At 43.7% G+C, this 12,581-nt stretch overlaps 1 protein-coding gene and 1 non-coding gene across 10 annotated transcripts in view; both read right to left on the bottom strand.

Moving 5' to 3' along the window:
- Positions 1–12,581, bottom strand: part of htt (huntingtin) — a 30,998-nt gene that overhangs the window by 4,301 nt on the left and 14,116 nt on the right. For 2 of the 9 annotated variants that reach the window (XM_044027760.1, XM_044027764.1), the window contains 35 exons: positions 12,442–12,519; positions 11,607–11,830; positions 11,418–11,496; positions 11,142–11,303; positions 11,006–11,061; positions 10,757–10,905; positions 10,486–10,622; positions 10,276–10,392; positions 10,024–10,146; positions 9,444–9,703; positions 9,192–9,334; positions 8,871–9,099; positions 8,348–8,489; positions 8,060–8,239; positions 7,732–7,911; positions 7,424–7,500; positions 7,087–7,222; positions 6,830–6,952; positions 6,230–6,437; positions 5,989–6,134; positions 5,728–5,905; positions 5,512–5,613; positions 5,214–5,398; positions 4,970–5,096; positions 4,782–4,885; positions 4,483–4,637; positions 4,249–4,388; positions 4,048–4,133; positions 3,806–3,936; positions 3,562–3,694; positions 3,219–3,374; positions 2,909–3,099; positions 2,486–2,600; positions 1,852–2,065; positions 82–301 (listed from right to left, as the gene is read on the bottom strand). In XM_044027760.1, the coding sequence (XP_043883695.1) occupies positions 82–301; positions 1,852–2,065; positions 2,486–2,600; positions 2,909–3,099; positions 3,219–3,374; positions 3,562–3,694; positions 3,806–3,936; positions 4,048–4,133; positions 4,249–4,388; positions 4,483–4,637; positions 4,782–4,885; positions 4,970–5,096; positions 5,214–5,398; positions 5,512–5,613; positions 5,728–5,905; positions 5,989–6,134; positions 6,230–6,437; positions 6,830–6,952; positions 7,087–7,222; positions 7,424–7,500; positions 7,732–7,911; positions 8,060–8,239; positions 8,348–8,489; positions 8,871–9,099; positions 9,192–9,334; positions 9,444–9,703; positions 10,024–10,146; positions 10,276–10,392; positions 10,486–10,622; positions 10,757–10,905; positions 11,006–11,061; positions 11,142–11,303; positions 11,418–11,496; positions 11,607–11,830; positions 12,442–12,519 (5,186 nt within the window). The remainder of the gene's footprint in view (positions 1–81; positions 302–1,851; positions 2,066–2,485; positions 2,601–2,908; positions 3,100–3,218; positions 3,375–3,561; positions 3,695–3,805; positions 3,937–4,047; positions 4,134–4,248; positions 4,389–4,482; positions 4,638–4,781; positions 4,886–4,969; positions 5,097–5,213; positions 5,399–5,511; positions 5,614–5,727; positions 5,906–5,988; positions 6,135–6,229; positions 6,438–6,829; positions 6,953–7,086; positions 7,223–7,423; positions 7,501–7,731; positions 7,912–8,059; positions 8,240–8,347; positions 8,490–8,870; positions 9,100–9,191; positions 9,335–9,443; positions 9,704–10,023; positions 10,147–10,275; positions 10,393–10,485; positions 10,623–10,756; positions 10,906–11,005; positions 11,062–11,141; positions 11,304–11,417; positions 11,497–11,606; positions 11,831–12,441; positions 12,520–12,581) is intronic. The other 7 variants (XM_044027763.1, XM_044027765.1, XM_044027766.1 and 4 more) reach the window with 6 other exon arrangements.
- LOC122771740 lies at positions 12,148–12,278 on the bottom strand. The gene has a single exon (XR_006360663.1).

Raw genomic sequence — 12,581 nt, 5'->3', positions numbered from 1 at the left:
GTAAATCTGAGTCTCGCAAGTATGGGTGTGGATTCTGTGAACAAGTATGTGCAGTTTATAAAACAGAGTACATGTGTTTACCTGTCGAACAGCACAGAGACCCTCTCCATGGCAACAATGATTGACTCGCTGTCTGGAGCTTGAGGGTCAGAGTGAGGAGGGCGACTGGCAGGACTGGCCTTCTCCTTGCCTGAGGAGAAACCAACATGACCCGCCGTGACGCCCACCGCCTCCGCTACGGCAGAGCTAGAGTCAACCTGACCTCTAACCCCTGTCATGTCTGAACCCGATGCAAGCACCGCTGAGAGGACGAGAGGAAGGGGGTTGGAGCCGGTTAAACCAGGGGTGGGGTAAATGTTAGAGGTGGAGTCGGGGAAACCAATATCACAAGATTTAGACCAGATTTAAATTGTCTTCAAACTGAAATCGGGATGAATTTTAGGGAGATACTCAGGTCAAATAATATTCTTAAGCAGGCTTCTTAGTACATAGATTAGCCTCTCCTGTGACCCTAAAGCGTTTCTGCTTGCAGGGCTCTACAGCACAGACTGGTAAAGTGATAACGTGCAGAAACTTTTAAGTCATGCTAGGAGTTGCTTAAGTTAGTAGGGACCAACATAGGGGTTAGAGGTAGGGTATTGTCAGTAATACACATTCCACACAGTATTACACATTATTTCCTTAATTGTAGCAGCCCACCACAGTTTCATAGGTTTTATAATGAACTGACAATTTTTTTACAATTCAGCTGGCTACAGTAGCAACTGAAAATGTGATTTAAAATGTTTAATAAGTGAAATCTTATTTCACTGTAGATTTGTACACAGCGTTTTCTCGCTACACATACCGACACAGTTTGTCAGATAGAAACTCGCAACTCCTCAGTATGTGAAGTTTTTTATGAGGCATTTACAAGAGCATGCCACATGCATGTGCTGTGACTTCATGTGTTTATGTGATACATAATATACATGTAATCACCGCCCCCCCCACAAGCCATGTTTAACATGCAGATCAACAGTTTCGAATAAAAAAAGTAAATATAATTAATGTTCCTTGTGTTGTGCTTTGACAAAAATGGTATAAGTAGTAACTATGTAGGTTTCAAAAATCAAGCCATTCACTTGAAATGTATCCATAGTAACACTAATACTTACTATTTATGCTAAAATTTTCTTTCCTTATATAGTTACATTAAATTAAGATGAGCATAGATCATGTCCATAGATTCTCATTCATTCAGGTCCTTATTATCCAAAAGTCACTGAATCAGTAGCAATGGGAGATTGGTCAGTTGCTATTGATTAAATGACCTCTGGATTTTTCCATAAAATAAAATGTAATTTCTTGTTTAACCTTGGGCATGGACTCTCAGAGTGGCACATACAGTAAATACAAGCACTGCAGTGAACAGCCACACAACAATCTGTGTCATTCTTATGTTTACCATATTTTAAGCTCTCCATTGGCTTTAGAGTTATCCTAACTGTAAGCAACGAAGATATAAACGCGAAGCCAAGAGTGGAATTAAAAAGAGAGGGGAAACTTGTTTGTTGTGTGTTGTATCCTGTTTTAGCACTGACTGAGACACTGTGGGCTCTCACACTTAAATAATACAGAATTGATGTAGAAAATAAATAAATAGTGCAGTTCAAATATTTTGTTCAGCCCTATTTTATACTGCCATGAATCTTCATGCAGGTGAGTTAGCCAGCTAGCTCGATTCCATGCTGAGAGTTAGCAGCAGACTGAAAAGGCAGAAACGTAGTGATGACAGTAGCAGCCTCGGTTAAAGTGCATTCTTGGGACTTAACCTGCATGCAATAGAAACCATGTGAGCACTTTGCTTACCAGTGTACATGCAGGTGAGCATGAGGCCCAACGCAGCCATAGCTCTGTGTGGTGATGGCATGTTGACTCGGTCCACGCTGAGTTTGACAAGCGCTTCCCCGTCCACGCGTGACAACTGCTCCGACAGCAGGAGGCGCTCCAGTCCGCGCAGCACGCAGTGATAGATGATGGAAGGAGTGGAGTCCTCGCTGGCAGACACCATCACACCACACAGCTGAAAGACAGGGACAGAAGCAAGAGTGAAAGATCAGAAAAGGCCAAAGAATCAGAGTTTTACAGTATTTCTACATTAATGCATGTGTGATATAACCAAGAATGTGTTTGTACCAGAGGTTGACTATAGACAATGCCAATCTTCATAAATCAGTACAGCCATTGGCCAATATGTGCCGATTTATTTTTGCCAATACGTTTTACCTATTTTTCCAACCTCCATCTGATATGAAGAACTGTTTACTCATAAGAAAGTATGCAAAAAACTGTTAGGGTCAGTCTCTCCACATTTGTTTGTGAGTATATATTTAGAATTTAAATACTTAACACCTTAAGGTAAAATAAAGTAATGATGACTTAAATAATAATTGGCTGATGTTGATTTTCATCCTCTAGTTGTCATGTATTCATTTGTTCTTACCTGTATGACTCCAGCCATAAACTCAGGACCTACATCCAGAGGGTAGTTCTCCATCATGTAGAAGGCCACTGCGCACATCACCAATACATGCTGCTGGTTATGGAGGTTCACGCAGCTGCAGAACAGAAAACAAAAGTGCATTTGCCATGAATTTTGTGCACTGTATCATGTCCTCTCCAGTGTGTGTTCTCATTACATGAAGACGTGTATTATGTATTATGAGAACTCAGCTTTTCTAATCTCACACAGATTTTTTTCATTGGTGCGTCCACGGTGAAATGCTGTGAGTAACATCGATAGCAGCAATGTTCCTCTGATGTTTACCTGCCATCTGTTCACTGCACGTGTGACTCCCAGCAAAGATGGGTAATAAGTCAGAGTCTGTGTGTTGATTAAATGACAAACAATGACATGGATACTCACTGAGCAATGGCCCTGAGGTTGGACAGTAGGTACTCTGAGATGGTGGGGATGAGCTGTTTGGCCGTGTCATCCAGCAGGTCACACTCCAACACATACAACACTCCATGCAAGGCTCCCATGCGACTTGGTAAGTGAGTGCTACGCAGGGTCGTCTCCAACAGACGACACACAGGCTCAGCTATTGCTTTGTCCTGAAAATATACATTAAAAAGGTGCTACATGGTTTATTTCTGTATACTTTAAGAACAAATAGAGCAAAGGCACATAATCTATAGTCACATGTCTACAAGTCGCTCCAAGCCTTGCTCACCATGCCCAGAACAGCAGCAGCCTTACAGATGGCAGGCACCAGGTACTGATTGAGGATCTCATCCTCCGGTGGATGGAGCTTCTGCAATTCCATCAGGGTGGAGAACATCATGTCAAACTGGTTCCTCTCTGTGAACAGGTCTGACACTGCCAGCAGCTACAGAGAATAAGGTGGAGTAGAAGGTGGAGACATTAAGAGGAGAAATTACTATAAAAATGGTAAACATTTGTAAGTTTCTGGTTCTATAGTGAGTAAAGTATTCTCAGAGAAGAGTGGTACTCTTTTACTGATGGTAATGAACCAATCCTTTGGTTGAAATGAGATGCTGTGTATAGCAACTCACCGAACGGACTACTTCACTTATGAGGATGGTTGGAGTCCTCCGGTTACTTGGGGAGCCAGGGATCAGCCACTGGCTGTAAAGCTCCAGGAGAAACTGGGAGCACGAATGAATGTCCACACCTGCACGATGCTTCCTGAAAGCACAGACAGACGATGTTACATCACCACGTGCAAGCTTATTTCACTGTATCATCTCTCCAGTAAACTGGAGACACTAGAAAAATTGTGTGTGTTACTCGTCTGACCTAGAATTTATGGGAGATAACGGCGGGGAGGTGGGTGCTGGAGTATCCACTTCATCTTCTTCATCCTCACCCCATTCTTCCTCCCTCAGAGGAGTGATGTTGTTACCCAACCACACTGAGTGGATGGAGACCTGGAATGAAATACACATTTAATTTGGTGTGAGATACCGTGATTTATTGCAAAATATTGTTCAAGCCTCCCATCACCCATCATGACTTTTCTTTTCCCATGGTTCTCTTACCTGTCCCAGTTTGTAGTCCATGTTGCCCATCTCCCTTTCTGTGTTGATCTGAAGCAACAGCTTCTCATGGCTGATCAGCGTACCTGCTGAAACAAAGTTGAACAGGAGAAGTGTTGACAACAACAAAAAAACAAAACAAGAGGCAGGGTGGCTTTTAAGAAGCTGCTGTTGTCATGTGTGTGAGTGCGGGTTGTCTGTTACCTGCAGAGGCCGCTGACAGTGAGGGCACAGGGTCCCAGGCGTGGTACGGGTGGTGTGTATGCACGTTGTCTCTCTTTGACACAAGAGCCTGAATCTCTCGCTCCACTTCCCCCCTGATGACTGCAAGTTTTCTTCCAAATCTGGCCACACAAACAAAACAAAAGAACTTAACATTACCACCCGCTCATTTTAGGCCACAGTTAGTCAGTCAAAACATTATAGCATCATAGCTACCGTGTTTCTAGGGCTTTGAGGCTCTTGTTGCGTGGCTGCTGTTCCAGACAGCTGACTGCCGGGTTGCCAGCAGTAGGCAGGGTCATGGCACTCAGCACCAGGCTGGTGATGGCCTGTACTGCTAACACATTCAACTGAGTACGCTCCAGGTCCTCCTAGTTACACAAGGATAATACATTTCAAATTGGACAAAAAGACAGGAAGGAACAATCAGCATAGAGAGCATGTCTTTTAAGTATAACAGTGGACCAAAGCAGATACATTAATGCATAGCTAAGAACCTGACTCTGCAATTGTACCTCCTGCTGTGTCTCCTCCTCCTGGTCCATAGTGATAGGTTGAGTGACCAGCACTCCAAGCAGAGTGGCCCAGGTTTCCTCAAACTGAGTCCTGCTACTCCAGCCTGAGGTACAGCAACCATTGTCAATTTCAAATATGTGGCATTACTGGGACAGTATATCGGGAAAAGGCCAAACAGTTTATGTACCCAATGTGTTGATGCGATAGAGAAATTCTCGGAAGACGTCCTTTTCCTGCAGGAAGTCCACGGGTATCTCGGGTAGTGTTGTGGTGAACTCTCCTCCTGGCTGAGGGGACCAGCCCAGTTTCCAAACCTACACACACACAGACAGACACACAGACACACACAGACATACACACACACAGAGCATTTGAAGACATTCTTCATTTCATTAAGTGCATTGCATCCGCATCTCATTTCTCACACTGACCAGTGGAGGTACTCGGGTGTAGCTGTTGACCAGAGGCAGTCGGGATAGACTGATGATGATATTCCGCAACATTTCAGTGAGAAAAGCTGGGAATATGCTATTTCTATGGTGACCGAGGGCAAGGACGTTCTGCAGGCCTTCCACCAGCTCAGCCATGATCTCACACGCTTTCCACTCGCACATGTCTAGAAAAAAGAACAAATTTGTATCACTAAAACGTTCATCTGACATCTAAGAAACAAAAACATGGTGGGACAAAAATAGACAGTTTTTATTCGATTTTTAAAAGAATGCTCACGGTCAGCATGTACTGAATCCACTTGGTCTCCTTCAGCATCTCTTTCTGCCTTTGTCTTTTTCTTCTCTGGATGCAGCAGCTGGTCACCAGGACTCACAGCCACTGAGAAGACACAATAGAAGGAGTGAGGAATGGAATGGTCTCAAGCCAGTTGAAGCAAATGACAGAACAGAATAACATAGGGCATCAACAAACATACGGTGCGGCCATTGCTACCTGAAACAATGATCTGGCGTAGGCAGTAAATGAGAGAGCAGGTGTGTGTGGAGTACTCTGTGGTGGACAGCTTGTTCCAGACACAAGACTGCTGCAGGGCCAGACACAGGCAGGACAGAGCCCACTGCAGGTCCACACTCAGGGGCAACTGATCCTGGAGCAGACGCCAAGCGACCACCTGACAGTAAAGTAAAGCAAGTCGAGTGGGTACGTTTTCATTTTTTACAAGATTACTTGGCAACAATCAGACTTCCTCTTTACCTCAGTGGCAGTGCAGGTGAAAGTGGTAATGAGATGCTCCTTGTCAGAGGGGATATGTAGTGAGGAAGGCAGCTGGCTCACACTGAGCAGGTACTGGGACAGTGCTCTGCACAGCGACACAACTCTGGGGTAGAAACCTGGCTCATCTAAAAATAGACAGAGGTGAAAATATAAAAATTAGAAGACTCTGGCATCTAATTTTCATTTACCAACTTTTCATGATGTTCCTCCTCACTCTCACCATAGATAACAGCCAATTGGTTCCAGTAGAGCTGGGGTTGGGAAGGAGGCAGGAAGGACTGATGCGGGGCAGGAAGTGACCCAGTGACTGCTGCCAATTGCTCGAGGGTCACCTGCAAAGCCGTCTCCAACAAGAGTGAGCCCTGACCTCGTGCTAACCTCTGTATGCCCATACTGAGGCATGGGCACAGCAGGCTTAGGTTGAAATCCTGGTCAAATTAAAAACAAAGGGCAAAGTTCAGATTTAGAAATGTTAAAACACAAACTATTATGTGCCACTTTTACATCAATCAATTGAAGGGTACTTGTGAGATCTGATTTCTGGGTATAGCGGAAATCAGACCTCAGACCTTTCAAATCAATTGCATTAAATTCACAAATCAGTTTGCTTTAGTGGACTTTACAATCTGAAAACTTAGTGACATTCCCTGTCCATAGTCGCTGGATTTGAGTAAGGAACAACTCCCTTTTAACGGAGGAAAAACAATAAGGAATCTGATGAAGAGCCACAGGAGAGGGATCCTTCTTCCAGGACAGACAGATGTACAGAGCAGATTAACTAGAAAACATATTTCACACAGTCATGACAATCTCTTATCACCTTGCAGCTCATTACGTTGAGGAGATCAGCCGCAGGTAGTTTAGTGAGCAGTTCTGTTGTCTCCAACAGGGACACATCTCCACGAAGACAGCATTGAGACTTCACCAGAGCCACATACCACTCCTAGAGACAATAAAGTTGTTTGATATATATTATTATAATTCTAATGTGTACAATTTATTTAATGAGACTCAAAATGTTTGAGGTTTTTGAGATTGAGAGAGCTAGGTTCGACTGTCCAGACCTTTAAATCTCACCTTATCTGCAATGACCAGTTCAGGGGCAGGAGGTGGATCCCCATCCAGGGGGTGTGTAGTCACGGGAGGGGTGGGGCTACTAGTGTCAGCCACAGTGGCTCTGAACCTGTCCAGCAGGGAGTAGAACCTCTGGTGCCTGTGACAGAGGACATGACATTTACTTTCCCCCCCACAGTACAGAGATGAAGAGGTATGACATAATCGTTTTCTGGGAAATTCTAACAGAAACTAAAACTAGTGCATGACTGTGTATACTAAACATGTGGGCAGTCAGGCACATCATCACAAGGTACGGGAAAACTACAGTACACAGCACAGCAATGCACAAAAGCATTACCTTTGAGCCAGCCCACTGGTCTGGAGGTATTCCTGGATCCTGTCCAGTTCCTCCACGGGCAGCTGAGCCACGCTGTTCTGGAACATCAAGGATGAATGCAATAATTATATGACCTGACAAAACAGTACATCTTTATGTTCACTTTTTCTGAAGTGAAGTTTCTCAAAGCTGAGCAAAAAGATGCAAAGCTTGTATCCCAATATGCATTTACGTCTATCAATGTTCGATAGTCTTACAAATCTTTTAACATATTCAGATTACAACTCAACTCCTGCGTGACAACACAAAATATGTGAGATGAATTGTACCTGTAGTGTCTCTGCAAGCAGCATCTCTACCCTACGACATGCCAGTGTGTCCACCATGCGAGCCAGAACCCTGAAAGGTGTATTGAGCAGCTTGTCCACATACAGCATCAGCAGAGATCCAGACTGACTTAGGTGAATGCCCTCCAAACACTGCAGAGTCTTCTTCAGCATGGTAGGCTGCTTAAAAGATAGACACGTAGATGAGGTGAAAGGATACAAGTCAGATGTACAGAGAAGAGCAAATATATTTCAATCAAATTGGACAGAAGTGAATGAAGCAATCTAACAAACAAAATAAGACATCATGCAGTAAAACAGATCATCTCACTGTAGCGAGGTTGTCACAGCGTGACTGGATGGCCTGGATGAAGAGGCCGCTGGCAGCTGAATTGCGGTGTACAGCACTGATAAAGTCTTGCACTGGTGGTTCATGGGAAAGGCTGATGAGGTCACTCACGTGGTTGACAATGAGCCAGGTCAGATGCTCAGAGTCATGGAGATTCTGACACTAAAGCAAGAGAATCACAAACACACACACTCAAACAATAAAACACAGATCTTCAGGAACTCAACTGTATATGTTATTCTTTTTTTTACGTGACGTATAGAGTCTCACCACATAATCACAGAAGAGGATAAGGGCTCCCCTGCGTACAATCTCTCTGTTGACCATTGCTGACCGGGCCTCAGGCTTGTCCTCCTCTCCTTCTCCCGAGGAGTGAGGACTCAGCAGCTTTGTGCATGAGAGGCTGTGTCCCCTGACAAGCACAAGAGAAGGGCAGAGATAAGATTAATGGAGAGAGGATACAATCCTGTGAATGAAGTCATTGTCTGAGAAAGATATTCAGTTTTGTATCTTTATAATATCTTTTCCATTGCTGATATTTATTTTCTTTGGGAATGGGGGATAGGGGGCTATTGGTCAATTCATTAACAATCAGCTTTTTCATGCTTCAAACTACCATTATGTGATCTTACTCAACTATGTACAAATACACACACACATATCTATACTATTTAAAATCCAAACACATTCAAAAATCAATACCTATGCCTTCTAATGAGATCATCTGAAAGTCTATTATAATTTGAAAGTACAGTATAATTTATAATTTGTTGGGTGTGTTGTGTGTTCTTACCTGGGTGTCTGCTGCACCTCAGCCCACCAGGAGTAGTTGGTATAGTTGATGATGAGGAGGACCTGGCACCAGAGGAGCACCAGGGAGGGGTGGGTGGTAATGAGGCACTGCACCATGCTGTTCAGTCCTTCCAGAGGGTAGAAGAGGCTGGCCTCAGCGGCTGTCTGTCCACTGCCATTCTCAGCCTTCAGGAGACGACTGGCAGCAGCTGTGATCCTGCGAAACATTCCTGAAGGAAAAACACAGTTTGCCATTTAAAAACAAACAAACAATAAACCTACAAAGAAGAAGAAGAAAAGAAAAAAAAAGATTTACGCTTACCACTTTTGAAGACGTGTATGAGACACATGAGCAGTGTACCCAGCTGCTGGCAGTAGAAGGTGTGTTGTTGCTCTGTAATGTCCACTTTAATCTCTCTGGAGGAAATGTCATCCAGCAACACTCCGACCAGCTGGAGGAGAAACCTAGAAGGAGGTGAAATGAGACATTGGAGGCAAAGAGTCAAAAATATCCTTGAATTTGTATGTTAAACACATGACTTAACTTAGCTGGACGGTGAGTACACCAACTAACCTGGCAAAGGTTTCCTCAGGTGGAGCTTTCTGTGCCTCGCCATTAGTTTCCTGGTTACCAAGTGTGTCAGTAGTGGGTGGGTCACTCGGGGTGGGGCTCTGCTGATGCAGGCGGCGTATTGTGTGGCAGGAGAGGAGATGTGGGGTGAGTGACAGCTCGTGGATCCGAGACAGGACAATGTCCTCAGTAGACTGGGAGATGAGGACCCGGAGCACTGCAAGTATACCAGACACCCACAGCTGCACGGTAGCTACTGATGCCTGCAGGAACAAAGGTTTGAAGAGAAACATTTGCAAAATTAAATTTTTCACTAACTTAAAAGAAGAAATTAAAGCAACACCAGGTGACATTTGCTGAATAAGTATAGAAACCCTCACTGAACTGAAGCACAGCAAAGTTTCAAGTCCATCATATTCTTAATGATTGCAACCCCCATATTTCTGATATTTTAGACCTTGATAAATATCAGAAATTAATTCTGATTTTAAATGTCTTGTGTCTTTTTAGCTGATTTACAGTTCAGCGTTGCTCTTCAACACACTCTTTGGTGAGTGTTCAAATATTAGGAGGCTAATCTCACCATGGTGACTGGTACGGTGAACATACTCTTGAGCAGCATGTCTACAGGCCTCAGAGAAGAAGGTGCTACCGTTTCAAAAAGAGTGTTCAACACTCCCAACGCCTCTGGAGAGTCCAGATGCATCTGTAAGGACACAACACACAAATGTTTAAAATGTATTACACATGTTACAGTATGTGCTAACATTTTAATATTACTGTATAATAGTCTGATTTGTATTTCCAAGGTGAACGACTGTAAACATTTTCCTACCTGTTGCTTGCCAATCATGGGAAGAATGACATCAGCAATCTGTCTGGACAATCTCTTCCACTTGTCCTCATTCTCTTTGTGACACTGCTGCAGTACAAGGATGAACATCTCCAACACCTAAAAGTGTGTGTGTGAAAAAAGAAAACGTGAGGCACAGCCATAAGGTACTGAAATATTTGGCAACACCCCGCTGTGTGCTCGTCACCATACCTGATGGTACTGTACGAGTCTGAGCAACATGGACACCACTACTTCCTTCTGTGTATCCAGCTCTTTGCCTGCGTCGGCCTTGTTTGAGCCTCTCAGGACAAACAGGTCATGAACTATTGGCTGCAAGGCTGGGATGGCTGTCAAGAAAAGGTATGTATCAGTTGCTAAGGGGTCGTCACCAATGTAAAAAACAAAAAGGGCTCAATGAAATGTGCCAAGTAATAAGAGCAAGAAAACATTCTGTGGCATATATTGCTTGAGACCCTCTCACCATGCGTGACAGCTTTCCTGCCACTTGCCATGATGCCGTCACACAGCTGGATGATCTTGGGAATGCTGATTATCTGCTTGGAGTGGTAGCGCTCGTAAGACAGTAGCACCAGGAAGAAAAAGATGTTTGGAATGATGGCCTCTGAATCTCTGTCCGAGAAAGTTAAGCAGATATCATTTTAGTGACAAAGGTGGTTTCTAAAATCACCAATATATTGATTTATTTTTACTAAACTTAGAGACCGCCTACCTGAACTGTCCCACTTCAATATATTCAAACTGCTTGAGGACAAAGCCAATAAACACCTGAAACACAAAACATTTGATTGAGTCATGAGCTTTTTATCAAAGAATTATTTTCTTTGTTTCCTTTTTATTTAATTTACCTGATCCGAGTCTAGAAGGCAATAATTGACTCTTAGCTGTACAAGCTGGGCGAGCAGATCCAGCACTTGTCTCTGCAGAGCCACAGAGGTGCTGGTTGTGTACTGCTTCAGAGCTTTGATCACCAGCGGCTCAAACAGTCGAATGTGGTTGTGGATGGCATTCTAGGAGCAGGGAGAAAAAAGTAAAAGAGCTTTAAGAATGGCACTTGGTCTCTTAATCGATCACATTTTTAGCTCCACTGGGTTAATTGTAGTACAAGGATGACGTAATTGTACCTTGTCTCCTCTGTTGCGTGTTGCATTTGCAATGTTGGACCTCAGCTGATTAGATGCCTTTTGCATGACATCAAACCATCTAAAAAAAAAAAGAGGAAAGTTATGTTTAGTCTAATGCACATTATGCTTGTGCACACACACATGTAAATTTCTGCTCTTGTGTCTAATGTGCTTTTTGCCACAGCTTACCCAGAGGTGTCCTGCTCATGGTCAGTCTGCACCATGTTGCGGAGACTGGCATCAGCCAGTGCCTGTGTGAAATGAGTGTATGGTGCCATGAAGCAGTAGTGGTAGAGGCCTGGTCGCAGGCTGGATGAGCCGAGACGCAGAGCCTTGCCTTGGGAACGGCTGGGTCCACTCAGGACACCCTCGTACTGGGAGGCCAGGTTGGTGCCAAACAGGGTCTTCAATAGCTAAAAGGAAGCGAAATCTTCAGTTACTAGAGAAAATAATCCACATTTGATTTGGACTCTATGTTCTATGAAGTAACTTTCTGACTATAAAAATTGAATTAGCCTTTTGTGCCAGTGTTTTGACTTTGATAGGGCAAGTACCGTCATCAGGGAAAAAAACATTTCAGCAATAGATTTAATTAGTGTAAATTATGATGTTATCATTACTGCTTAAAAGGCTGATCCTATTCAGTTTCTCCAACAATCAGGAAGTCTGGTGTCAAAAAGAACATGATGACACCCAGCTTGTATATTACTGTATATGCCATCCAAGTATAAATGTATGGAACCATCGCACAGGGAAACTATTTCCTATACAGTACCCGTCGGTAGGAACCAGCCTCACTCTGTGTGGAGTCATACAAGTTTCAGCACACTGCTCAGTGCTGGCACCATTAAAGACTGCCACACACATTTACATTTGCTAACTTTGTACAACCTGCCAGGGGTGGATTTGAACCTGTGACCATGAGGTCTCTGCACACAGGACACCGGTCTAAACCACTGAACTACCCGGCACCCTCATTATATGTTGACTAGAAAACAAATCTACAATTACTGACAACACACACCTGTTGAACACAAACTGTAGCCATGGTTGGTTCTCGGGTAAAGCAGGACTTGAGGTAGCCCAAAATTTCCTCCACACACTGAAAGAAAATTATAATTTTATTGATTCCACACACAATGAAAACTACTTCAGCTCCACTCA

This window comes from Solea senegalensis, linkage group LG6 (assembly GCF_019176455.1).
Source record: "Solea senegalensis isolate Sse05_10M linkage group LG6, IFAPA_SoseM_1, whole genome shotgun sequence".
Classification (NCBI taxonomy): Eukaryota; Metazoa; Chordata; class Actinopteri; order Pleuronectiformes; family Soleidae; genus Solea; species Solea senegalensis.
The sequence above is the reverse complement of the archived record's forward strand: the minus strand, read 5'-3'. Positions and strand labels throughout refer to the sequence as shown.